At 42.5% G+C, this 27,566-nt stretch overlaps 1 protein-coding gene across 3 annotated transcripts in view; it reads right to left on the reverse strand.

Moving 5' to 3' along the window:
- Positions 1–3,579: 3,579 nt before the first annotated feature.
- Positions 3,580–27,566, reverse strand: part of CSNK2A2 (casein kinase 2 alpha 2) — a 37,296-nt gene continuing 13,309 nt past the window's right edge. For 2 of the 3 annotated variants that reach the window (XM_081119658.1, XM_081119656.1), the window contains 8 exons: positions 21,653–21,712; positions 16,780–16,863; positions 15,909–16,019; positions 15,584–15,685; positions 15,015–15,115; positions 13,864–14,012; positions 12,101–12,194; positions 3,580–6,392 (listed from right to left, as the gene is read on the reverse strand). In XM_081119658.1, the coding sequence (XP_080975784.1) occupies positions 12,118–12,194; positions 13,864–14,012; positions 15,015–15,115; positions 15,584–15,685; positions 15,909–16,019; positions 16,780–16,863; positions 21,653–21,712 (684 nt within the window). In that variant the 3' untranslated portion in view covers positions 3,580–6,392; positions 12,101–12,117. Of the gene's footprint in view, positions 6,393–7,981; positions 12,195–13,863; positions 14,013–15,014; positions 15,116–15,583; positions 15,686–15,908; positions 16,020–16,779; positions 16,864–21,652; positions 21,713–27,566 lie in introns of those variants that run through there. The other variant, XM_081119657.1, reaches the window with a different exon arrangement.

Raw genomic sequence — 27,566 nt, forward strand, 5'->3', positions numbered from 1 at the left:
CTTGAGGTGATGTGGCTGAGCAGGTGCTTACCTGGAATCCTGCGAACGTCAAACATGCTTGTTGGGCGAGTACAAGATAAGGTTAAAGCAGCTGACCTGTACTGAGCAGCCACTGAACTAAGCGCCTTATATGCGTCATTGCTTTAATAACAGGGTTGCTATGAATACGCCACATCTAAGTGGATATGTGGGATGCAGTCAAAGCAAGACTCTGAGGAAAATGTATCGCCTTAAATGCATTCTTAGCAAACGTGAAAGCCTGAACATTCACATAAAAGCAGAAGTTAATAAAAGTAAACAAAATAAAATCGAACTGGTTGAGTTGAATAACAGCTGACTTTTAAAAATCAATTAATACTTAGAACATTTTTTAAAAAGACATAAAATAAGCTATAATATTTCATGTGTGGAAGAAATCCGAAATGTTGGAGACCACTCACTGAGCATCTACTTAAATATTCTTCTCCGTGCCCAGGCCTGTGCTGGGTATTGTGGCTGACAGGGAGTTTGCAGCTCAACTTCATCTTCTTAACAGCTAATAATAGCATCAATTGAGCATTTATTATGTGCCAGGCACTATACTAAGCGCCTTAGCCTTTATTAAATCATTTAATCCTCACAGCAACCCCGTGAACAATTAAGCCAGAATTTCCAGACTTGGGAGGGGGGCAGGGGAATATATGGATTGTATTCTAGTACAAAGTTAAAACTTTTTATTTATATGAAACTGTTATTTTTGAATGATTTCTGGGGACGCTGTATACTTTAGGCCAGTGAACAATTTATCCCTCGATATTAAATTTCTCAAATTATCCTGGGGAAAATGGGCTTAAGTGACCTGAACAGACAGCCCTTGAATGAGCCAGCTGATGGGAGGATATGAAAGTGTATGCTTCTCCTAACTACTCACCCTCAGTGAGTGTCCACAGTTGTGTTCTTCCTTCTTTTAGGGTTCACAATTTATTGTGATCACAGCCTTGGCCACAGTAAAGATTAGTTGATGAAGGATTTGGAGAGCATGAATCAATGTTTATCGAACATGTTTTGCTCCTGTGGTAGACTTGATTTTGGCATGCTTCTTCCAGATGCAGACTGTCTTCTGTGCATGTGTCACAGCACCCAGCACAGCATCACCATCATGACAGGCACATGAGGGATGAATGAATAAATGAATGAATGAATGATACAAATCAGGCCTTGAAAAGTTGCAGAAAAGGTAAAGTAATTGCGTGAAGTGCAAGATAAGGGTGGTCTTGAAACTCACATGACTGCAAGAGAGGGGCGTAGTTTGCTAGCCTGAAGTTTGGGCAGAACCATCACGGAAGTAGCAACCAGTCCTGTGCCCAGCCCAGGATCTCTGATCATGAACAAATACAGTCCTGCATTTAGATTGCATATGTCGCCTTGGTGGGGGAAAGTGTCAAAAGACACAAAAAGATTACAGCAAGTAAATCAAACCCCTATCAGTTCATGTCAAAATGAGGAATAAATTTGATTATTGCGACATTTTGTTTGTAATTTAAGATATTTGAAATATTTAAAATGTATTAGAGGAGCTGGTACTTTAAATTTAATTGGAATGCTTCAAGGAATTTGAAATTGGTTCTGTGATTTTTAATTTAAAAATGCCTAAGAAAATTTAATTAAGTTTGTAAACAACGGATGTTTAAAATTTTTTCATTTATTACACCTATGAGTTTAAGCCTTAGATATGTTAGCATTTGCATGCTTAGGAATATTTCATCAGATTTTTGGTCTTTCATGTTAGCTATTGGAAGTATTTGTGCAAATCAGATTAAATAAGTGGGTGACTTTTTTTTTTAATATCTCTTTATTGATTTCAGAGAGAGGAAAGGAGAGGGAGAGAGAGAAAGATAAAAACATCAATGATGAAAGTCATAGATCAGCTGCCTCCTGCTCGCCCCCTGCTGGGGACCGAGCCTGAAACCCAGGGGTGTACCCTGATCGGGAATCATACTTCAATCTCCTGAATCCTAAGTCGATGCTCAACTGCTGAGCCACATCTGGCGGGGCAAGTGGGTGGCTTTTAAGTGTCTAAGGAAATTGGGTTGTGTGTGAGCAATGTTTATGGTTTAACCCATTAAGTTTTAAATTAATTCAGCATTGATCAAAGATTAAGCCAAAGTAAGTGTTCATACTTATATACAAAACCAACTAGTTTGTAGCTATAACAAGGTTTGTAAATTGATTTTAAAGACAGGAGGCAAATTAGATTTTTAAATGTACAGCTTTAATAACCAAGATATTATTTAAAACTCCAGGAACTTTAAAAATCCTTTTCAGTGCACAAAGCCCTGGTGAGATGCTAAAACCCAGTGGGCAGCATCTGTTCATGTCCATCCAAACCCAGAAACTCAGAGTACCTGGCCTCCGAGAGACTTGATACACACTGTAAGGCAGAGTTTATTCTTCGCCCCTCCTTGCTGATGGAGATGGGAAAGAGCAGCAATGAGTGGGGCATTCAGCTGGCACATGGAGGACCACTGAATCCAGTAGTTATATCCCAAGTCCATCAGCCCTGACAACATCAAGAGCCAGTGGTGGGCAGATGAGGCTCCTATTGTGAGGGTGGAGTTCAAATGGGACTCTGTTGGGCCCTTGCACATTATAGTTATTTTTAAAATTGATTTTTAAACTTACACACATTAATAGGCACTCTTTTTGGTGTACAGTTTTAACAAAGGCAACAAATCATATAACCATTGCCATATTTAGGATACAGAACAATTCAATCACCCCCAAATTCCCTCATGCTACCTTTGTTGTCAGGCCCTTCCCCCCCTTCCATTGCCCCCTTCACCCCTGGTAACCACAGATCTGTTCTCTATCCCTACAGTTTGGCCTTTTCCAGAATGTAATATAGATGGAATCATTCAGTAGACAGACTTTTAAATCTGGCTTCTCAGCACAATGTGTTTGAGATGCACATTATTTTAAGATTGTGGGATATTCTGTAAAGGGTTGCTCATCCATGCCAGCACTCAGCCCCCAACAGCCAGGGATGTTTTAAAAAGTTTATCAGGCCCTAGCTGGTTTGGCTCAGTGGTTAGAGTGTTGGCCTGTGGACTGAAAGGTCCCGGGTTCGATTCTGACCAAGGGCACGTACCTTGGTTGCAGGCTTGATCCCTGGCCCTGGTCTGCGCACGTGTGGGAGGCAGCCAGTCAATGTGTCTCTCTCACATCGATGTTTCTCTTTCTCTCTCCCCCCCTTCTACTCTCTCTGAAAAGCAATGGAAAAAGGATCCTTGGTCGAGGATTAAAAAATAAAAACAACATAAAAAAATTAAAAGTTTGTCAGCTCTCTGCATGCTTACCTTTGAAGTCTTCTCCATGGCATTTTAAACATTAAAAGGCAGCCATTTTTCATATTTAAGATGAGAGTTTTTCTGTAATTTTGAAAAGATCTTTAGAATTTGCTTTTGAAATTATTTGGTTTTGTGGTTGTCTCACTCTTACTAATCATCATGAAAAAAATATTTTTAAAAGCAAATATTGAACCTAAGCAATAATGAAGTTCACAGGATTGGAAAGACATTTGATCATGTTTATTTTTATTTTGCAACTTTATGTTAGAGCCAACACCTTATTTTTCAGGTTGCAAACATTTCTGTAGGCCCCTGGAAAGTCACAGGCCCTGGGCACCATGCCCCAAGTGCCTGACAGAGTCCCACGAGAATTCCATGACTAAAGGCATCACAGTTCCAACCCACACTTGAGAGAGAAGGGAATGGAAGACTGCTTTCTCTGAATCATAACAATGCCCTTTCTTAAAAAAAAATTATATGGTACAGTAGCTCAAAATTTTTGAGTTTATCTTACAAACATACTGTGTAAAAAAAAATGTATGTGCAAATCATAGCAATACTGGTAATAGTATTGAAGAGTCTATCAATAATGGATGGATAGGAGTCTATCAACAAGGGATGGCTTCCACTGTGGTACATCACATAATGGAATATTATGCAGCCACGAAAAAGGATGAGGTAGATCTATATGTTCTAACAGTAAGATTTTCACAAGTGAAAACACAAGTTGCAGAAAAAGAATGGAGAGTCTGATTACATTTCTGGAAAAATAAGTCATTATAGCTTTAAAATGTTAGTAAACGCATAGGAAATAAATTGGAAGGTATATAACAAATTTAACTGTGGTTACCTCCAAGTTTCTGTGTGCATGTGTATGTGGTTGGTGGGGAGGCTTTTATTACTTTGATATAACGTGACATTTTTACCATGAGCACATATTACTTTGGTAATCAAGAAAATTCAGTATTACTTTAAACAACCCAAACACAAGCAGGACTACTGAAAGATGTGACTTGTTCTGAATTTCCAAGCATGTGGTGGATAAGTGTTAGACTGGTCTTGAGTTAGCAGGTCTCTTGTCCCTTTCTCTAAAGGCCAAAACCACCTAAAAAAACCCTCCCCTTCCCCTTCTTTCTACAACCAATCTCCCACTGAGCAATGATCATCCACAAAAAACAAGATTATCTTGGTTGAAAGGTTTCTGGAAAACAAGACATTCATTCTGAGAAAGGAAATTGGAAGATGAAGCTAGTGTTCAAATTCTGCATCTAAAGAACTCCCATGCCAACGACTGTGTATCTTCTCCGAAGAGGCCCTTTCTGTCTGAAGACCCTCAAACATCGGCGTGTCAACACGGCGAAAACCTGCTATGTAGACAGACATGCACACACAAAGCACCATGTCCATAGGCTTTTCATGCTCATTATGAGGTATTGAGATGCCGTCCCAGAGATCTGGAAGACCAACAGAAATTTGCAGAATTGTAAGTCAAAAAGGGCCTTGTGAGAGAGACCGCTTGAGGACACTAGGTGGGCGATGGAGCTGGAAATTATTAAGTCCATCCATTCGGCGCCCTGGCCTGACAGTCTGCTGGTGGTGGGCCTGCGGGCCCTCACTCACTGGTGTCCAGGGGCACGCATGGTCTTGAGCTCCCACACCCGAGGAACTGCTTATATATGACAGAAGCTGGTTCAAGGGACACTGTGACACTGTGGTGGCTGAGGGGCCTCTTTGCTTTCTCCCCATAATTGCTTCAGAAACTGTGAGTGTCCACACCTGGATTGCCGGTCACCTGTTCCGGACAAGCAGCAGAAAAGACAGGAGAGAATGTGCGGACCACATGGCTTTTGTGGACAAGTGGGGGCCCCATCCAGCTGTCTGGGTGTTGGGCTCTGCCTATCGCTTCTGCTCTCTACAGGCAATGAGAGGACGCAGGCCACCGCCAGAAACGAGGCCGGGCAGCCACCAGGTTGTCACTGCTTTCACTTCCCCATGACACAGCTGTCCTAGAAGGGGAGGACTGCAGGAGCCGGGGAAGGCTTGTTTGTAAAACAGGTTGAGCGTGTCCTCATGACAAATACAGCCAGTGCTTCCATCCCATCCTTTCAATGCGATCAGGGTTCCAGGCCCGGGATTTGGACCCGAGCCTGGAACCCTGCCCTGCCCAGCAGACTCAACCGTCCTCCAAGGTAAGATGCTTCTGTAGAAGGGAGCTTGGGGTGAGGACAGGGGATGGGACTGGGAGGTGGAATAGATAAGGAGACAGGAGCAAAGGGAAAGCAAGGGGGCTAAGGCATCTTCCTGAGTTCACTGAAGTGACACTTGCCACCTACATCACTGGGTGACTCACCTGTTTTGGAAGGACGAGTCAGGGAAGGGCAAATTCGTGTCCAAGGCATAGCCTGGCTTTCCGGGCTCACCGAGTATCCTTGAGTCGCCTGCCTCTTCCCGGGATGAGCTCACCATTCTTCCTCAACGTCTCATCTCTGTTGTGTCCTTAAAACCCGCCCTCTTCACCTCCGGGACTTCCCCCGTCCTCTGCCTAGAACCTGCCACAAATGCTCCTCTGTCACTCAGTCATCTGTGGCCATGGGTCTCAGTTCATGGCCCTTCCATACTGAAAACTCTCCATACATTTCTTTTAAAACCTTTTATTCAATAATATATACTTTTAAAATTATAATATGTAACTGCCCATCATGCCATATATGCCCCCGTTCCCCTGCTGCGGAGTCTGTGGTCTGCTGGAAAACAGGCGGCCACGGGACACGTTGAGGGGCGCGGGGAAGCAACAGTAACCAACAACCATTTTGCATACCCTTCACATTTCCCATGCTTTCTGGGTCAGGAGGAAGTCAACCGGAAGCCAAAGGCGTGTGAACCTTTTACATTCGGAAGTGAGGTTTGATATACGGTGGTGGGCTGCCCTTCAGCTGGTCTAGTTCGTGCTCGCCAAACCTGCCACCGTTTGTGTCTGCTCACGGAACGTGATCTCTCTACACACGTTAAGACGTTTGATTTGGTTCTTGCTCTGCTTATGGAAAAGTGAGAGGAACCGCAACAGACCTGGGGAGAGAGATGGGAGGAGGGGAAAGACGGCATTAATCGATCTGACCGGGAGTGAGGACGGGCCTCCCTCGGGCGGGCGTGGCTTCCTTCTCCTGAAAAGGGCTGGGAAGGTAGGAAGCTTGCCTTTCCCAGGCCACTTTGTGGAAAACCTAGTAAGAACCGTATCGGGTTTCAAATGGTACCCTTTCCAAACTTCCTCTCCTGATCACCATTAAGACAGGCAGTCTTTGCACAGCCTTCTTTGAGAGCAAGGGGAAAGTTTGGGACACTGCCTGGGTGACCACATCTCTTCCCCTCTCAGGTCCAGGACACTGACCCTTCGGTGCAAACCAAGCTACAAGTTCCACAGTCCACTCTAGATCCCTATCAGACCTGATCCAATTTACTGAAGACAGCTTGGGACTAAGAATTAGATGACTGTATTTACAGAGGGAAAGGGCCAAGTCCACTAACAAAGAGCAAAAAGGACAGCACTTACAGGGGTGGGCAAAAGTACATTTACAGTTGTTCGTATTGAAAAAGACATGCAAGTTATGATTGTTACAGCTGTATTAGCTCAGAAGTGTGTCACAGTGGCAGTGTGCTCACAACTATAAACCTACTTTTGCCCACTCCTGTATTTTCCAGTGTCCCCTGGAAGTGGCTGTCTGGCATCGCCTGAAACCTGTTTTTCCTGGCACAGTGGAGTAGGTGGTGAGATGCCAGCCCAGAATTCTAGCAGCAGACTCAGAAAGGCACTACAGCAGCAAGGGAAAGGACTGTGCACCTGGGAGGCTGTCACACAGAAAACTTGGGAAAAAGGATGGATTCTGCTGCTTAATATCTGAGAAAGGCCGCATGGTGTAAGGTTAGAAAATGGCTGTTTGCCTGTAAGCACTTCAGACACTGATTTCCAAGCATCCAACTCCAGAGGGACCAGTCGGGAAGAAGAACATTAATTAAAGACACCACCATCTGCCAAACAGCATGTGCCTGCTAGTGCTGCAAGGAACCAGGTGGGGACTTTCATAAATGCAAAGAGCACTGCCGCAAAGGCCCAAGTCGTGCAAAAAAACAGGTCAATCCCAAGAAGCAGGTGTCTGAGGGGGTGCAATTCATAAGCAAAGTACCGAGACAGCCATTCCCATCACGACATTCCAGTCCCACCTCTCCCGCTAAGTCTGCACACCACAGTGGTTGCTGCAACCACCACACATCTGCAGTTCAAGGTTTATCCCTCCTCTCCCCCAAGAGACAGGAAACACAAGTTTAAGGTCCTCATAGCAGTGGCTTGTTGCCCTCCTGGAAAGGCTGGTGGGGATCAACATTTTTATTTAAGCAAACAGGATTTCACATGGCAGTTTTCTTCCCTCTTAAGGGCAGCAGCACAGAAATCGTACACCAGTCATCCAGTGATACACAGAGGTGGTCACTTGTGTCTGACGTGGTCATTTGTAAAGGATCACCAGTCGGGCAGTGTTGCTTTTCTGCAAACAGAAGGCAAGTCGGCTCTGCGGTTCTTGAAGATTTACCCAAGCTTTACACTGGGTGCCGAGATTTCTGTCCCAACCTCTTAGTCACCATTTACAGCAAGAAAAGCCAGCAAGTGAAAAACTGTTAATTTATTGAGTCAATGAAAGTTTTTGTTTTTTTTTTAAACAATCCTCAATACATGTAGTTCAGGATTAAGTATCACATTTGTAGCACATTGTTGAGTCTCTACACAAAAGTATGCCCCATCCCATCACCTCCCCAGCCTCTACAGTTCCTGCGTGGTGTTGCTTTCAACACATCCATGTAGCTCAAAAGCGCGTTTTCTTAGCTGATGTTTTCCCACTGCCCCTTTCCCACCCTGGGGTTAGTTTTAAAGGCAGGACATTCACTCTTAGATTTAAGCTCACTGACAAATTCTGGCTTCCTGTGTGCTCATGTGGACCCTGCTTTTGCTTTCGAAAGGGTTTACATCTCAATGACCCTGACTCTGATCGGCTGTTACCCGCTCCCCTCCACTGGTAGGAGGGGAAGTTTGCTTCTTCCTGTGGGTGCTCATGCAGTGCCACAGGTTTCTAAACTATTTTATCTGAACTGACATTAAAGGAAACTATTAACTGGGCTCTTAGATCCATTTCAATGCATATATAAAAATTCCTCCAATTGTTGCTTGTGTCCCAGAAAAATTCTGCTTCCATCCTCAGCAATGCAGCACCCAGGAGAACCTAAGTCATTTCCCTGAGTAGGCCCAGACTGAGCCCCATGGCTACCAGCGCTCTCTGGGACTCGGTATCTGCCTTGAGAGCACCTTTTGGTCCCACTGGACCCAATCCCGGGGGCAGTGTCCATCTCAGGGCACACTCCAGGAACATGACCTTTGTGCCCCCTAGGTTCTCTCTCCTCAGGAAGTCACATTCCATTCTCAAGATCTACCTTTTGACTGTCTTATTGGTCCCCTTTCTCCTCGTAACAGTCTGCTGCCCCAGCCTCTCTCCCAGCCCCCAAGGATTACAAACGCTGCTATCTTCTCTAATGAATCTGTCTGAGAGCACCTTCCTTTTCTGTGCAAGGGAATACATTTGCTTTGAGCCTCATGAGTACCGATGTGCCGGAGAATGTCTGTTAGGAGACCCAGCTGAGTGAGTGATGCTTGAGTGCCCCGCAGAACTGGCATCGGCACACGTATAACTGGTAAGAAGGCCCAGGAACGCTTGGTCTGCGTTATACAGTTGATGGCTTCTCCCACCCAGACATCTACCACAGGGACAGGACAGGAGCAGGCCAGCTGCTATGGCCCTGGGGAGAGCGAACTGCAAGTAAACTACAGATGAAAATATCAGCAGTCCTGCTCTCACCATGGGTTTCTCAGCTGAGGCAGGTCCCTGCAGTAGTTACCTTACTGTGGTCAACAGACTAGGATACACCATCTGTATTTGGCATAGGAACCTTTGTTCTCACCACACCAGGGCTATGTTCTTAAACATAGGCAGTACCTGAGATGATAGTGTAATACTACCCTGTTCCCCACATTTTTTGCTTTTCTTTAGGAAATAATAAGTCCCTATCATAGGCACTTTTAATCTGTTATAAGGTAATGAAGCAAACAAAATACCTAATGAAAATTACTGAGATGAATTTAAGAAATATGCTAACTGAGAAGGATATTGGGTGGGTAAATCTACCTTAGCTTAGTCTAAATATTAGAGACACTCTCTCTCCCTCACACGCGCACACACACGCGCACGTGAGCGCTCATCCCTCTCTTGTGGAACTATGACCATCTCCTAACCCAGGCAGATGCTGTATAATCTCAGGGGAGCTAGGTCCATCTGGACACACAACGGTTTGGAGATAGGTAAGAGAGAAAAGGTTTGGACTGGACTCACTTGTTTGGGGGAAAAAACAACCTACAGTCGCAGTCAGCCAGCAAGCTGGTGTAAAGACCAGACTCGGAAATGAGTGAGGTTTTAAACTCAGTTCTGCTGTATGTCTAAGGCATGAGGAGAGGTAAAGTATGGGTGGTAGGAAAGTAAACTGTCTGCATGGAAGGAGGCACTGCTCCTGTGTCAAAGCTGCGGCTGCAGAGCCAGGACAGGCAGGAGGGCTGTCTGCACCTACTACATCACGAGCAAAGGAGAGAGGAGAGGCCCAAGTTAACCACCAACTCTTCTCCAGATGCTTTTACTGCCTCTGGGGACCTACGGGAAAGGAAGAGGGTATTATTTCACCAAGACCCTCCTGTAGTCTCCCCTGCCTGCTCCAGACAGGCAACCTAAAGGTGTGGGAGGAGGGTATGGGTACAAAGTAGGTGGAAGCAGGAAAGACACACAATGGCACATCTCCCTGATAACAACCAACAGTTCAGTGTTGCCTCCACGGGCATATTAGAAGGCTTCTGACAATCCCAAACACTGTGTTTTACTGCCTGACACAGCAACATAGGTTCAGCCAAGAGCTCGTGTCTTGTCTTTAATTTTTAGGTAAAACAAATGTATACGTTTATATACAGAATGTGCAATGCAGGCAGGTAGTATAGGTATAAAAACCTTAACTGAATTCATTTCCTGGCTTTGGGATCTTTTTATTTTTTTAATCCATAAGATCAACCCTATAATTAAGAGTTTTATTTGTATCTTAAGTTCCCACCAACCAGATGACAAAACTAGAATCTACATTTAGAGATAGGACCTGCTACCAATACCAATATTTTATTGGAATATGGAATGTAAACAGATGCTTTTAAACAAACAGTCTAACCTTATAAAAACGTATGGCATTATTAAATAGTTAATTAAGAAATCCTAAATGTGACGTGGTGGCAGACCCTCTAGCCGAGGTGTGGAAGTTCCCACAGCTGTGGCGTAGCTGGGGTAAGGGGACTGCTGCAAATTATGTTGGTGACCAGTCCCCCAAATGAAATCAGCCCTATTTTTTTTACTTTTTAAAACAAAATCTAGCTTCCTTTGCTAACGTGAAGGCTAGCACAATGGATCCCAAGCTTTGATACTTGCTCCGGGAGCTTCGCTTACTCCCCCAAGCCCCTTGTATGTTGCTCTCTACAGTGGCTTGTGTTGTGGGGCGGCCCTGCCCACACAACTCCAGGCCCTGCACACGAGATGGACTATCTTTGCCATCACGTTCATGTACTGCGCATCAGAGCTTTGAAACACAGAGGAATACCCTGATTACAGCGGGAAATCATTTCTCATGGGGATAAAAAAAAGGCAGAAAGGGGGTGGGGGAGGGGAAGTGTATTTTCCTCACCCAAGAGGTCATTCCTGAATCAATTCTCATAGAATCTTTTTCTCCCTCTCCCTCCCCAACCTGCCTGAAGACTGACCTTCCAGCTTTAGTTGTGGTTGTGAACAAAAAGTCTTTGTTTCAGAGAGATGCATTAAAATAGGTACACACACAGGGATGTGCTGGGAAATGGTGCAGTTGCCTTACAAGGCTGCAAAAAAAAAAAAAAGCGCTACACAAAAAAAATAGCAACAAGATTTTATGATTAGGAAATCAACAAAGGTTACAGTGAGCTCCAAGTTATGCACCTAGCATCTAACTTCTGATGAGACAGATGGACCTGTTCTGGGCATCACAAGGTTTAAAGTGACGTCTGCTGACATCCAAGGGGACTCATGACTGACTGCAGTTTGCTCCCAAATTAATTCACTTAGAGGAAACTGCAGGGATGAGGTACATTTCCTAGAGAGCTCATGTCATAAAAAAATACATAAAACATGAATTTGTAAAAGAGTTTAAAAAAAATACTGTCACTGTTTTAATATCTCCTTTTGTAAGTGAGGCTGGTGTGTCAGTACAGACTGCTGACGTGTTGCTAAAACTTGAGCCTGAATCTCACCCAAGGAAACACAGACCACAGTGGAATAGATAGGAAGTCAGATATTCAGAGCTTGTTGACCGATCGGGTTAATTCAACAGTGGTCTCCTGTTAAATAAAGGTAACTGTACAACAACTCCGAGTCTCTCGTCTCCCATGCATTCCACAGGGAGAGGTCCCTCAGATCCTGAACTATGTGCAGCGTCTCGCTCGCTGCCAGAGCGGCAGCTCCCTGTAGACTAGTACTGGGGAGTTTCTTTTTGACAGACTTTTAGATCTTTACTCTTCTTTGCGCTTAGAAGGAATGACTAGAATTTCTTTTTATCACACTGTAGTTTTCCTTCAAGATTTGTGTTTGGTTGGTTGGTTTTATTGGCAAGCATCAATGCCGCATTACCCGTCGCTTTCCAGTCTTCATCGGGCTGCCGTGAGACCACTGGAAAGTACAGCATTATCCGCACAGGGCTGGGACTGCTCCTTCACCACGGGGTCTGCAAGAGAACAGGGTGCAGTCAGCAGGTGGGCTGGGCAGTGGGAAGAACAGTACGCCGAACTCAGCCCTTCCACAGAGAGAGAGACAGACAGAGAGACAGACAGTCTCTCTCTCTCTCTCTCTCTCTCTCTCCCGGGGAAGGCAGGCCCAGGAAGGCAACAGATATTACAGATCAGGGAAGTGCTCCTATACTTCCTCAGAGTACGAGTGCAACTACTGAGACTCAGGGAAAGAGCAGACAGAGACACTCATTTCCCACTGCCCAAAACTTCTACGAATTTTCTTACATGTTACTTTCCTTGAATGCTAACACCATGCCCAACCCCCAATTTCTTCAAAGCATGTGCAATAAGCAGCCCTTCAGAGGAAAGGGTGAATAAAAAGCCATTAGAAGACCTAGCCATTTTAAGCAACAGTAATTAAAGAAAACTTTTAAAACAGGAGTATGAAGTGTAAGAAGACAAGTAGACAGACCAAGAATCACACATTGTAAATATGAGTGCTCTTAATTCAATCTAACTCAAAGGGCACAAATGGCTTTCTGTGCCAGAAATTGGAAGGAGGACACGAGTTGCACTTGTCTGCCATCTGAACACTGAAGGGTGAGACTTTTAAAATTTGCTGTAGACTAATGCTTACGGGCTGACAGGTTCAAGACCACAGAGCACTGCTATCTTCAGGCAAGTCTCAGTTAATCTCCAGAGGAGAGAAAGGAGGAGGAAAGAGAGCACACTGGTCAAGTAACAGGCAGGTTGGAAGTTTTCATCTTGATTCAGACAGTAAATTGAGACAGGCCACGTAATCACCCTTATTCTGTCTCCTCTGACCCCCCATGCTGCTGCTAATAAAAATGTGAGATGTACCCTGGCTGGTGTGGCTCAGGTGGTTGGGCGTCGCCACCCTGTGCACTGGAAGGTTGCTGGTTCAGTTCCCGGGCAGGGCACACACCCAGGCTGCAGGCTCGATCCCCAGTAGGGGGCCTGTAGGAGGCAGCCGATGAGTGATGTTTTGCTCTCACATCAATGTTTCTCTCTCCCCCTCTCCCTTCCTCTGTCTCTAAAAAAATCAATAAATAAAAAACCTTAAAAAAAAAAAAGGGAGAGACGTGCTTCATCAGTGGCGAGAACTGCATACATGCAGAATAAGCAGCCACACAAATGGAATTTATACACATCCTCTGAAGAGCTCAGAAGTAATTCAGACAGAATTTCAGTGAGGTCTTTCCATACCTGTTTTCCTTTCCTCAAATTCCTTTTATTTATTTAACTTATTTCCTTCTTTAAAATTATACCACTGGTCACATTATTTTCAACTACTTGTTTTCTGTGGGGGGGTGAGGGGCAGGGGTTGATCCTTGATTAGGTTTCCACATAAATGTATATATTTGAAAACAAATTTTAGATACTTGTGATCTATCAACTCAGGGCCACTGGGAACAGTTTACAATGCATGTAAAGGGAGCCACGGCAGTGAACAAGCAAACACCTTTGGGGATCAAGAGGCAGATCTGCCCAGTTGTCTCAATAGTCTAGAAATAACAAGGCCAAATTCCAATGGAATTCAAATTCCAAATACCTAGACTTCTCTTGACTGGCCTCAAAGATGAAGAGTAAAATAATTTTTCCTTTAATAAATGAGGCCTCTGAAAAGAGCCCCTAGAGACTCACAGAAGTATGGATGTTCCATGGCCTCTTTGGCAGTCAGTCTCTGTTGATGGTCGTATCGCAGAAGTTTGTCCAGAAGATCTAGGGCCTCAGGGCTGACAAGGTGTCTGTTCTCACTATGGATAAAGTTTTCCCAGCGTTTCCGTGAATGTCTGAGAAGAAAAGGGGAGCATAAGTATTCTGAGACTAAATTCAACAAGAATCCTTATGTAGCAGGGTGAAAATCAACAAAATCTTAGAATACTGCACCAATTACAAGCTTGTTAAATCTCATTCTTGCTGCTACCTGCCCTAGCCGCATCCAGCACACTTGGTAACATTAATATGATCCTCAAAACAAAACAGTATTCAGTGACTGATAAACAGAACTAAAACTTTTACATCTGATTTGGATGTAAAAGTTTTAAGCGGTTTTTATTCAATTCTGGGTGAGGCACGGTGGTGACTAATTGTTATTATTCAGCCATTATATTTAGAGAGCAACTGGCCTTAGAAACATGAAGGTTTCATAAAATACTATTTGAAAATTTTCAACACATTTACTTTTCAACAGTAAATGTTTAAAATATGCTTTAAAATTTGCTACCTTATAGAAAATCCATCACACAGAAGAAATTGTTTCTTATTCAAAAAACCACAGCTTTCTAAGGTTTTTCCATTAAAATAAGCATATGCTATACCAGAAAGCTTTTCTGTAACATTATAATTTTGTATTACATTTTCTACTAATAAACAAGCTCTTAGAAAAGTAAATTATTAGAAGACACATGTCAACAACGCCCAAATATCTCAAAAGAAGTTAAAAATACACATGGGGAAAAGAGGCTACTTCAATTTTGAAACTATTAGAAGGGGGAAGGGCTTTAGAAAGTGATTTCAGTCGTGGTGGGTGCGGCTCAGTTGGCTGAGCATCGTCCATGCACCAAAAAGTTGCTGGTTCGATTCCCAGTCAGGGAACATGCCCAGGTTACAGGTCTGGTCCCAGTCGGAGTGCGTATGGAAGGCCATCAATGTCTCTCTCTCACATTAACGTCTCTCTCTTTGGAATCAATAAAAAAATACTTTAAAAAGAACGTAATCTCGGCTAACCTTTCCATTTCTGCAATGGGTAAGTTAATACCTCCTCTCCTTCTTTCAGGATCCCTCTTACTTACTGTCCCAGGATATCATTGAAGTGTGGGTCTAGGTCTATGTGATACTTCTTCAGATACCCATACAGCTCATCTGTACCCAGGACCTTGGCAATGCGAACCAGCTGAAACACAAAACAAACTGACCAAATCTCTGAGCACAGAACTTGCTGCAAGCCCGTGAGGACGCTGTGACAAGCAATCTGAGGACTTCCGCCTCACTGTATCTCCAGGGACCAGATAGAGGTTCAAGCCTGGGGCAGACGGGCAGCAGACCCAAGGACTTGAAGCTCACCTGAATGAAGATTTCCAAACTGCCTTTAAAGCGATAACGCATCTTATAACAAGGTTCTTCTAGAAGCTGATGATTATGGGGACATCACAATCTAACTTTGAAGTTGGGTATGAGAGAGCACTATCTTTGGGGACCTGGTAACAGCAGGCAAAATTTTGTGAAATTCTTCACCCTGAAGGAAGGCTTATATGTGGACATCGGGTGACAGGCAGTGGCTCAAGGATAGCACCCTATCAAGAAATGCGACTTTCTTGGCATCTGGCCCCAAATGGGTATAAGCCCAATGGTGTTTGCTCACCTGGTCATAGTTGTCCTGTCCATGGAAGAAGGGTTCCTTTCGAAAAATCATGCTCGCTAACATACAGCCCAAACTCCACATGTCCAAGCTATAATCATACATCTAAGGAAATGCAAGACAACCAGCCAGTCAACAGTGTTACATTTTCCTGAGCCACCCTCCCACCCCCCAAAAAAGGGGTAGCTGTGGAAAATCTGAAATGATCATTTTGAGGTGGAATAAAGACTAGGTTTTGAATGTATCCAAATTGACTAAATAAAAACAAGGAAAAAGCAAAGCCCTAAGGAGAAATAAGAAGAGCCCAGAGGTGCTTCACTAATTTTACCTGGTAGTCCACAAGGAGCTCAGGTCCCTTGAAGTACCTGGAGGCCACACGTACATTGTACTCCTGAGCAGGATGGTAGAACTCTGCCAGACCCCAGTCTATCAGTCGCAGCTACAAATACGACAAATAAAACATGTGAAAGAAATGTTTCTAGATACCTGTGCCTTAGAACAAGGTAGCACGCCACATTAGATAATTATTTGGCCACGTAAAAAAATGTTAGCTAGTATGCTGGCTAAGAAATTATACTTTTAGCAACTGCATAAGAGATTGTTTCTAGGGCAGAGCACTCAGGGTCTTACTTGCTTTTTCCTTTTTAAACTTAAATTACCCTGGCTTATTCTCTGGAGATTAATAGAGCTTGAGCTTTTTACTGGCTCCATACCACTTGTACGTGTAACATTCCCCCATCATTGACAGCTTTCATTATAAGCTGTAGTCATAACAGAAAGGGGGGGGATATACGCCGCACTCCAGGATTGAGGCACTGCTCTAGCTTCTCATTAATCTACTACTAGTTGATTCATTTACTCTCCAATTGGGGACAACCAGAACTGGATATCGAAAATAGGAGGGACCCAAGTGTACTTTTAAAGGCCAGGATGATTGGTCTGGGGGTCATTAAACAGTAGAAATTATCAGCTGTAATTTGTTTCTTGAGGCCTCAAGAAAACCATGACTGCAATAAACAAGTGACTACAGTCAAGCTCAGCTGTATACTTCCCTTGTGTACTATGCTTATGCAAAGAAAGCAACATTGGAGCCTGGGAAATAAAGAAGCATGGGTCTTCAGAAATCACCTATGTATTGGTCAGAGTGTTGGTCTAAGCCTTTCAATGAAAGGCTTGTTGCTGCCTAGCTGTTATGGTACCTTTTTCTGTTGGTGATCGATCATGACATTGTGAGGTTTCACATCCCTGTGCATGATTCCCTTGCTGTGGCAGTAATCCAGAGCCTAATAGATAAGAAAGCACAGAGACAAGTAAGCAAACCCTCTACCACCCTCCCCAATGCAATCATATTATTTGTTTGTGACAGCTTGACTTGAAGTCTCCCAAGAGCCAGCTTACTGTCTGTAACAAACGAGAAAAAACATGCTTCGGAAGGCACCCCTTGCTCTCTGCACACCATGCTGGCAACTGGGAGAAGGGGGGCTATGGAGGGAACATAAAGGCTCTGATGAAGGGGGAAATGATACGCTTCTTTCAGCACTCCTCTCCTACTTGCAGCTGGCCACCTGGATTTAGAAATCATACATTAATCTGTTCAAATTTTGTGTTTAAAACCAGATCTGGGAACCTCACTGCAGTCACCTCTCATAGTGGTTCAAATGACATGCAGAAGTCCATGTGGACATGAAGAATGACATCCAAATATATCTTTCAACGTGGTTTGTTTTTTAGATAAGTGTTCCATGTGGGTTTTCTAGATTAGCACACATTCTAATATTAGTATTGTCCTGAAAAAAAACCTCCTGGGCCAGTTGGTCTTTAAGGATTATGATCATCTTATTACTCTAAGGGAGGAAATTGCTTCCTGTAAGGTAGTTGATCTGCAGATAAGATTTTTAAGTGTACAAGTCAATGATTTGTTTTTTAGTAACTTTATAGAGTTGTGCAACCACTACCACGATCCAGTTTTGGAGTTTTTCCATCATCCCAAGAATTTCCCTTAAGTCTGCCTGCACTCAATCCCCACTCCTGTCTGCCCTCCATTCCCAGCCACTGGTCTGTTATCTGTCGCTATGATGAGCCTTTCAGACATTCATAAAGTGAAATAATAAAACATATAGGACTCTTTCTTCATTCACTCAACATGTTTCTAAGTTTCGCCCATGTTGCTTTTTTCTTGCTGAGTAGAATTCCACTGTATGAACGTACTAGTTGGTGGACATTTGGGTTGTTTCCACTTTTTGGCTCCATGAATAAGCTGCCTGTGTTCATGTAAAGTCTCTGAGATGAGATATGCTTTCATTTCTCTTGGGTAGATTCCTAAAACTGGAAATGTTGGATCACATGCAGGTTTACATTAAGCTTTTAAAAAAATCTGCCTCGTTTCCAAAGCAGCCGCACCATTTCACATTCCCGTGAGCAATGTACCAGGGTCTCAGCTCCCCTACATCCTCGCCAGCACTTGTCACTGTTCACTTTGTGGTTACAGCTGTTCTAGTGGGTGTGGGGCAGTCTCTCACTGCAGTTTTGATTTGTATTTCCCTGATGAGTGATCAAGTTGAACATCTTTTCTTGTGTTTATTCATTAGCCTTAATCTTCTCTGGACAAATGTTGATTCAAATCTTCCACTCATTTTTTATTTGGGTTGTTTTTGTTATTATTTATTTTCCTTGTGTCCCGGCGCTTGAGGACAGAACTGACGGACTAGAAACCATCAGCACTGAAGACATGACGCCGAGGGGGCAGGAGCCCTTTCCTTCTGCCTCTGTGCATTACAGGGACCAGGACCACACACCAGACCCCCGCCAAGAAGAGAAGGGTTGTTTTTATTTTAAATAGTTAAAAAATTTGCTCCTAAATTTCCCTTTTCTTACACAATATAACTATTTTCATAAATTTCAATGTTAGGCCCTTTGGCTAGTCTTAAAAAGCACTGAAGCCTACATGAGTCCCACAATATACTCCCTGAGTAATAATAATAGCAACCCGGAATCTTGGGGTACTTACTATGTGCTTGGCACTGAGTGGTCTTGATGGAGTTTTCCATGGGACAAGGTTAGGGTTTCTCAACATTGGTGTTGACATTTTGGATTGGCTATTTCTTCGCTGTGGGGAGCTGTCCTGCACACTACACGATGTTTAGCAGAATCCCTGGCCACTACGTACCAGACTGCAATAGCAGCCTTCTAACTGTGACAACCAAAAATAGTTCCCCACTGCCAAATGTCCTCTGGGAGACAAAGCTGACTTGATTGAGAACCACTGGACTAGACTAGCAAGGGCACTGTACTAGGCATCTTTACGTGGGAGGGAAGACATAAACCAGGGAATTATCCCTGGCATTAGCATTCAAGAAATAAGCAAATTTTGCTTTCTCTAGACATGAAAGACTATACAGTGTCTGATGCTTTTTATATGAAGGTCCCGAACAGGCAAAACTAAACTATGGTGGTTGCCCTGGCCGGGTAACTCAGTTAGAGTGCTGTCCCGATACACCAAAGTTGTGGGTTCAATCCCTGGTCAGGGCACATACAAGAATCAACCAATGAATGTATAAATAGGTGGAACAACAAAAATCAATGTTTTTTTCTCTCTAAAAATAAATAAATAAATTTTTAAAAATAAAAATAAAAACTAAACTATGGTAGTAGAGGTGAGAATATAATCTTCAGAGAAGGGGCTACTCAAGAGAAAGGGCACAAGAGAGCCTTTTGGGGTATTCATAACATTCCCCACCAGCTTTATCCAACAGAACTCCCTGCAATGACAGAAATATATCTGCACTGTCTAATATGGTAGCCACTAGCCACATGAGGCCACTGGATACTTGAAATGTGAATAGTGTAGCTAAGGAACCGAATTTTTAAGTTTTACTTAATTTAAATACCTACATGGGGGCAGTAGCTACTATATTGGACAGCATAGTTCTGAGTAGATGTGGGTAAAGGTTTCACTTAGGTAAAATTTAAAAAACTGTACACTTAAGATTTATTGACTTCATTTATGTAGGTTCTACTTCAATTTAATTCTCTTTGTTTTATTTTACAACAAAGCTGTAGCAAGACTCCACAGTGGCTCTGTGGCAGTGCCTTATGAAACCAGGGCTCCTGAGGACAGTCTTCCCTGAATCTGAATCAGATTAGACCCTGGGCAACTCAGTGAGTCACCGAGCAATCACTCTGTAGCCATCAACCTCAGTTTCTACATTTTCAATGAAGTTAAATATTTCCTCTTCTCCATCCCCTGCCCACTCATCCCCAAAGAGAAAATCTATCAAGTGTTGACTCTGCTATTTTGCCTAGTATTTGCCCAAATGAATTAGGACTACATACCTGGGATGTGAAAAACATCTGAGGAAAGGAAATTCAGTAAGGGAATTAATTCCTTTTGCCAAGTTTACTAGTCAGACTCCCTGTAGAGCTACTGACTTGCTTTTAAATTCCTTGGGGAATTCTTTCAGTTTTAAAATCTCATAGTTTCTGACCACTAAGCATGGAAGATGTTTTTCGAGTTTCATCTGGGGTTCCATGCCTCCCTCGTTAGCAGAAAGTATGCCTTTATCGCCTAGCTGCTATCTCTAGAAAACAGATATCAGACACCAAGTGCCACCTGAATGAGCAGCCTGTGAAGGCGTGCACCACTGGGATGTCTACCAGTGTCTACCCCAGCACTGCAAATCTCTCCCCACAGAGGCCTTCAATTCCAGTCTAGACAGGACATGAAGAAAAGTGGGATAAGTCAAGCTCTATCTTCATTTTTCTGATCTTAACGACACACAAAAAAGACCCATTAGATAGAAGAGTAAACCCTTAACCCCACCACCGTGGCTCTAATGACAAGTGGTTTGTGCAACTGCTTGTAAGAAAATACATTCACTTCTCAGAGCTAGTTCTTCAAATTCCCATTCCCTAAAGCTCAGCCTTAATTTAACTTGGTATTTTGTCCAAGTGATGATTCACAATCACATCGAAACTCCATCTTGGCAATTTTCTTCACTAATGCCAACACCTTAGTCACTTCTATATTCTTTCAGAGGTTCTTAAATTGAGATCCACAACCCCCTTTAAAACTTTAAATAATACTGTATATTTACACATGCATTTTGGGGTGAGTTCACTGTTTTTACTAGATTCTTATTGCTCCATGACACTAAAAAACTTAGGAACCATTCACTGATCTATTCCATTTTACAAACCTTTTTAGAATTCTTTATGTAAGTGTTTACCTATACAAACTGAAAAGGTGATTTCTCCATCAATCAGTAACGCTTGAAAGGGGCAGGCCTGAGGTTAGGCGGTCTCATATAAGAAGGGAATTACAAGAGACGGCAAGAAAAAGACGGCCCCCTGTGCCTGCCATCGTACTGTGCACGCTCTTCCACGATTCGACGTCAATGCTCTGCCCATCGAGAGCTGGGGTCTACCCCCCACCCTTTGAGTCTAGGCTTGACCATGCGACTTGCTCTGGTCAACAATTAGCAAACATGACACAGCAGAGGCCTGAAAAGTGCTTACACGCCACTTACATTCCTGCTGCCAGGAACCCTGAAGCCAGCACGGGAAGCAGCCCAGACCAACCTCCTGGAGGACGAGGCCTCAGCTACTCCGGCTGCCACCCCAGACACGTGAATGAGGCCACCCTGGACCATCTTGACCAACCGGCCCCAGTTAAGTGTTCCCAGACCAAAAGACTCATGCAGCCAACTGACAGAATTGTGAGAAATAAGAAATTATTTCTTTTTAAAAAATTAATAGTATTAATTAAGCACCAAAAGGAAAATCCAAGGGACAACAAGAACTTTGAAGAGGCAGGTTCTAATCCCTGCTGTAACGTCCCTGGTACGCCTTGACTTGGCCGTGATTCCCAGTTCCACTGGAAACTATCTATGTGAAGATCTCACGATGGGGGCCTCAAGATAAGGGAAAAACAAAAAACCATCAAAACAAAAACAAAACCTCACTAAATACTCTGGGTATCAGGCACTATCCTGCGCGAGTCCTCTGTTCTCTCAAAATACTTCTCCTTTAATGAGTGAGCCTGAAAAAAATTCATCATTTATGAATGCCACTTACTTTAAGTAGTTCATACATATAAAACCGGATATCAAAGTCTGTCAGGATCTGGTAAAGTTGCTGAAACAGATTTCAGAAGAGAAAGTTAATTTAGTGTCATTGCATCCTGTCACCCCAAATGCTGGTCATTATTCTGTAAACTTCGTGCTTGAGTCACTAAAGAACCCCAGAACTTTTACTATCGGACCTGAAACAAATGGGGACACAGTCTAAAGATGAGGGTCTAATACTTCAGTCTTCAAAAGAAAAAAAGGAAGGAATTCCAGGGAAGACATTTACTCCAACTTGGTCCTTTAAAAACCTGTTTAATGCTCCCTGATTCCAACCCCCACAACTGCACTATTAGGGAGATAATGTCCCAGTTGTCCAACTGCACTTCAAACAAACTCGCCCCACTGCAGCACCACGTGCACTTTAGAGAACCGAGTTCTGGGGAAAGGAGAACCCAAAAACCCGCATCAGCCCATGTGGTAAAACAGTGGCGGGTGAGCTTGTGAAAGAAACACCGAAAATTAACTGCTACAGCACTTGGGCATGGCAAAAAACTTTAAAGACTATACCCTCCACTCTCCCAAAACCAATTCCAGGTGAAAAAAAGAACACTTCACAGGCAGTTTGGATGGGAACTAAAGAAGTGAAATGTTTTAGGGAGAAGAAAAAAGGAGGGGTGGAGGGAAATGTTACAAAACTGACTCACAAATGAAAGTTTCCATTATTGATAATCCAAAGACCCACCCACTGGGACATTTTTTAAAAAATTTATTTCTAAGAGGCAGAGTAGCGTTTATGAATCCGGGTTCATTAAAACCACAAACCCTTGTCAGAAACTACACACTATTACTTTTGATAATTCCAAGTAAATCTCCTTTCCCGTCAGTACAAGCAACACTTCTTATAAAATTAATTAGCACATCTTTATGAAATATATTTTTTCTCTTTATTGGAAGACTCAAGCAATAGAGAATCTCTCCAAGGAGCAGAGACGAGTGTCTGTGTAAAGCGGGGGGAGGTAAACTACACATTCCTATTTGTTTGTATCTGTGAGAATGGTATGAGATTAAAGTGGTATCATATATACGTGGGGGGGAATGGATAGTTGGGGCACAGGGGAATAAAGGAGACTTCTCCTGCATACCATTTCATATTTTAGATCTGTGTAAACACATTACCTATATAAAATTTAACATTTTCTAAGAACGCCAGGACATTTCTCAAATGTCCACTTTTAAATGACAGTAACTCTCCTTTTGGCTTAGTAAGACTATCTGATTTCATCACGCTCAGGCAGCAGCCAGCTCAGGCACCACAGGGAATGAAAACTTACATCCCAGAATACATGCTGGTGTGCTGGAGCTGCTGCCCACCCGAGGCTGACCTGGGAAGGGACTGAACTGCACTCAGGCGCAAACACCCACCACTTGTGCTCGGGAGATTCAACAGTGTAACAGCCCAATACCCAAGTTTTTAGTTCTCCCCAGCACACCCCCAACCTGTGTGTATAGACCATGCCAAAGATACCATCTCTGTGCATGTCCGATCAGCTCCTGCCATAAGAGTTAAGGAGATTACTCCCAGAGACAATGCCAAGTTGAACCTCAAGTCAATACATAGGCCATGAAAGTGAAAACAGCATTTTCTAACCCTCAAAGGCCTGGGATATTTTATTTCCAGAAAACAAATATGGGCTATTTTACTAGCTGGACTTTTATCTGTGGAAAGCTTTCCTTTCCTCTCATATCATGTGGTAACTATACCAAGCATCTGTGTAAATGAATGTCCTTTTGACTGTCAACACAGTATTTTCAGCTACTCCAACCAGTACCAATTTTATGTGGTACAAAAGATACTAGTTGAATACACTGTTTAGGTTGAATATGTTCTAAGTACTATCATGTATCTTTATATTGCTTTGACATATACGAAGTGTTGTAACTAATGGTTTCAAGGAGAAATTGACTAAAACAGTACCTCTACTATAAAATGAAATATTAAGGGAAAAAATGAGTAAGGCCATAAAAGACCTGAACTAAATTAATAAGCTTAATATAAAAACTGACCATGGACTAAAGACAGAAGGATCAATCATCAACAAATTCCAAATAATCCACATTATATTGACCGGGTTCTCTGGACATAGTGCAACCAAATTAGGAATCAATAATATATTAAATATATTTGATTAGCAATCAAATATATATTAAAAAACCAAGTGGATCCTGGATCATATATTCACAACCATAGAGCTATAAAGGACATTCCCAGGACAGTAATTACTGGGAAACTTTTTTATATGGACTCTATATTATTAAATATTAGGTTTCTTAAGTGTACTAGTAGTACTCTGTTTGTAGAGGAAAATACCTTAGTTTCAGTGCTAGCACACTTAGCAGTGAGGTACTGTGATGTCTGCAATTTACGCTAAGATGACTTCAGCAAAAAGAGATAAAGAGGGGAGTGTGGGGGGATGGGGAGAAATAACTGCAAATGTGGCAAAATATTAACTGGTAAATTTGGTGAGTAACATAAGGGTACTGACTGCTACACTTTCTAATTTTCAGTAGGTCTAAAAATTTTCCAAGTAAAAAGTTTGGGGGGTAAAAACCCAAATCCACAAGTTTGGAATTTGTACTTCTACTTTAAAAATGACACATAAGTGAGTTTCATAACCATGGAATGCAGCGAAAACAGTGCTTAGGGTTTACAGACTTACTAGCCATCAAGAGACAAGTAAGTTGACTTCAACTCAAGAAGTTAGAGGGAAAAACTGAAAATACAAGAAAGAAATTAAGGAAGAAAATCATAAATAAATAATAAAAGATAGGAGGAGAAACAGAATGAAATAGAAAAACAACATCTGAGCAATAAAACCAAAGCTGGTTCCGAGAATATCAGTAAGAAATCCCTACCAATACTAATTAAAAAAAAAAAGACAAAGGGTGTAATGTTAAAGGTAAAGAAAAGCATAATTACAGACATACTGAAGTTTTTAAGTCCTAAGAGAATCCTATCAATAATTTTATGTGAATAAAATTAAAAAGACAACTTTAAAAATAGGTATTATCCAAATAGACTCAAGAAAAGATAGAAAACCCGGATAAACCTCTAACCTGTAATGTGTTTTAAAAAGAAAAGTGTAAGGTGGATTGGGGGCAGGGTGGAAAAAGTAGACGAGTTAAGCAAAAACAACAACAAAACACCCTCAAAGACGCAGATGACAGCATGGTGATCACCAGAGGGAAAGGGGGGAGACAGAGGAGGGTAAAAGGGGAAAAAAGGTGACGAAGGAGACTTGACTTGGTGAACACACAATACAATATACAGATGATGTATTACAGAATTGTACACTTGAAATCTATGTAATTTTATTAACCAATATCACCCCAATAAATTCAATTAAAAAAGGGGAGTATAGTCCAAAGCCTCTCCTCCCCTCTAAAAACACACTTACCTAGATAATCCCTATTTCATATAAACTTAAAGAGAACAGAAAGGGCTACCTGACTTATTTTGTGATGTTAACCCTGATACCAAAATCAGAAGGACTCTACAATAAAAGGAAATTATGGATCATAATTTAGTATCAATAAAAAGTACTAAAAAGAATGGACTACAGGCTACATCACTGTTGATTCACTCCCGATATTAAACCAGGGACAAACGCTTTCTGGGTGACACCCTAAAATCAGTTATTAATACACTTAACACTAAAATGAAAAAATTTAAACAAACTTTCCTAATAAGATGGCCACAGAACCAAATCAAAAGCCCAAAGGACACGAGGACATTAAACCAACTGGTTTCTGTTTGTGACCTGTCATTCTAGCTGGAAAAGAAAATAACTTTCCTGTCATGATTTGCTCTTCCAAAATACACAACTGCTACTTGGTATTTAATGATCTTTTAAGATGACTAAAATTGCATGACTTGAACATTCAAAGGGGACCCCCCAGTTTAACATGGCAGATCAAATACATTCTGCCTGTTTTCCCAAAGTTCCTCTGAAGTAACAGTAAAAGGAGGAGGGGGATTAACTCTACAATAACCAAGAGAATGAAAGAGAGGACATCCTGAAGCTAGAAAGCCAATGTCCAACTTAGCAGAACAAAAAAGGTGAAAATTCTGCCAGCAGTGGAGGGGACCCAGAAGCACACAATTCAAACTGAAGAACTACAGAAGGCCCAGGAATCGGTGGCCCTGGTATCACTAAAAAGGACACACAGACTGAACTGAAAACATCACACTTAAAAGGGAATTAAGGGAAAATCTACATGACACTCCTGCAGCTCTGCTCACTTGTGGCTGTAAGACGCCAGCAGCCAGGCTTGCATCCTCGAGACAGGAGCCGACAACCAGTAACTCCAATGCTCTAGAATGTGAGCAGGCATTCAAAAACCATGACATTTCAGAGGAAGGTAAGAGAACAAAACCAAACACACACCAGAAAAGGAATCTGAAAGAAAAACAGAGAAAAGGCATGAAGAAGAAAACATAATGGGGAAAAAGCCACATCTTCTCAGTGAGAAAATAGAAGATATTACGTAAAACATAAAAGAACAGGATACTATTATAAAAGGTTCCGAGAACAAAAGAGAGCTCGAAGATAGGCAGTCTAACATCTGCATGAGTTCGAGAAAGTGAGAACAAAGAAGGGAAGAAAATCAAAGAATATTAAAAATACTTTTCCAAAACGGAAGGACACAAGTTTCTCGACTGAAAACGCCCAGTGAGGATCCAGACGGAAGGATGAAAGCGACCCCCACATGAAAGCAGTCCCTGGGCAACTGCAAAAGCCAGACCGCGCAGGAGGAAACCAGAACGCTTCAGTGGCAAAGAACAGAATGCTCTCCTTCAAATCCTGAGGAAATTGTTAGCTGCAACTGAAATTCTGTACTACGGCAAATACATTAGTTGGGAGGCTAAAGTAAAGATGTTTTCAGATACCCAAGCCTCTAAAAACATTAAATCCCGTGACTCTTTTAAACACTCCCTTTGTAAGAAGTCAGATTTCTCTGGGGAATTAAAAACTGATCTTCTGCCTGTTGTTAAAACAACCCGTCAATTCAGGAAACACAAAATGCTGAAGTGAAATTTTACATGTGTGGCTGGACAATTGGTAATAACTCATTAGGAAGCAGAGGCATTTAAAACTGAGGGATTTCACTATAAAGTTCCATGAAGACTGGCTATGGAATTTTGGCATTAAGAAAATGTTTGGTTTCATTAAAGTGTGCCTACTTCTTAAGAAACACACACATATATACACCCTGATGACCCTGGGTCATTCACAGCAAAAGTGAGGTCAGCGCACGTATCAGCACAGCATTTTACCAGTGAAGTGCTACTATGCTAATGAAAAAATGTAGACCCCCACTTTTTACTTTTTATTTATTTATTGATTGTAATCCTCACCCAAGGATAATTTTTCCATTGATTTTTAGAGAGAGTGGAAGGGAGGGAAGGGAAGAGAGGAGAGGGAGAGGGAGGGAGAAAGATCGATGTGAAAGACACACATCGATGGGTTGCTTCCTACACATGCCCGGACTGGGGCAGGGATCAAACCCGCAACCCAGGTACATGCCCTTGACCTGCAATTGAACCCATGACCCTTCAGTGCTTGGGCCGATGCTCTAACCACTGAGCAACACAGGCCAGGGCAAGACCCCACTTTTTAGAATTCACTACTGGATTAACAAGGAAACTTGTTACATATGGGGAATGCAACACTGTATATAAAACTTGCTTACTGTTTTGTAAGTCAAAATCCCCTTTTGCTTATTTTTCACTAATTAACCAGAGACATTTTAGAGTGATTAAGAAAAATTAAATGTGAGGATAAGGTTGTTTTATTTCCACCAAAAGCACCACTCCCAAAACCAACTGCTGATATGGATCTGTCGCCAACTTCCATCGCAAC

This window comes from Miniopterus schreibersii, assembly GCF_964146895.1.
Source record: "Miniopterus schreibersii genome assembly, chromosome: 18".
Taxonomy (NCBI): domain Eukaryota; kingdom Metazoa; phylum Chordata; class Mammalia; order Chiroptera; family Miniopteridae; genus Miniopterus; species Miniopterus schreibersii.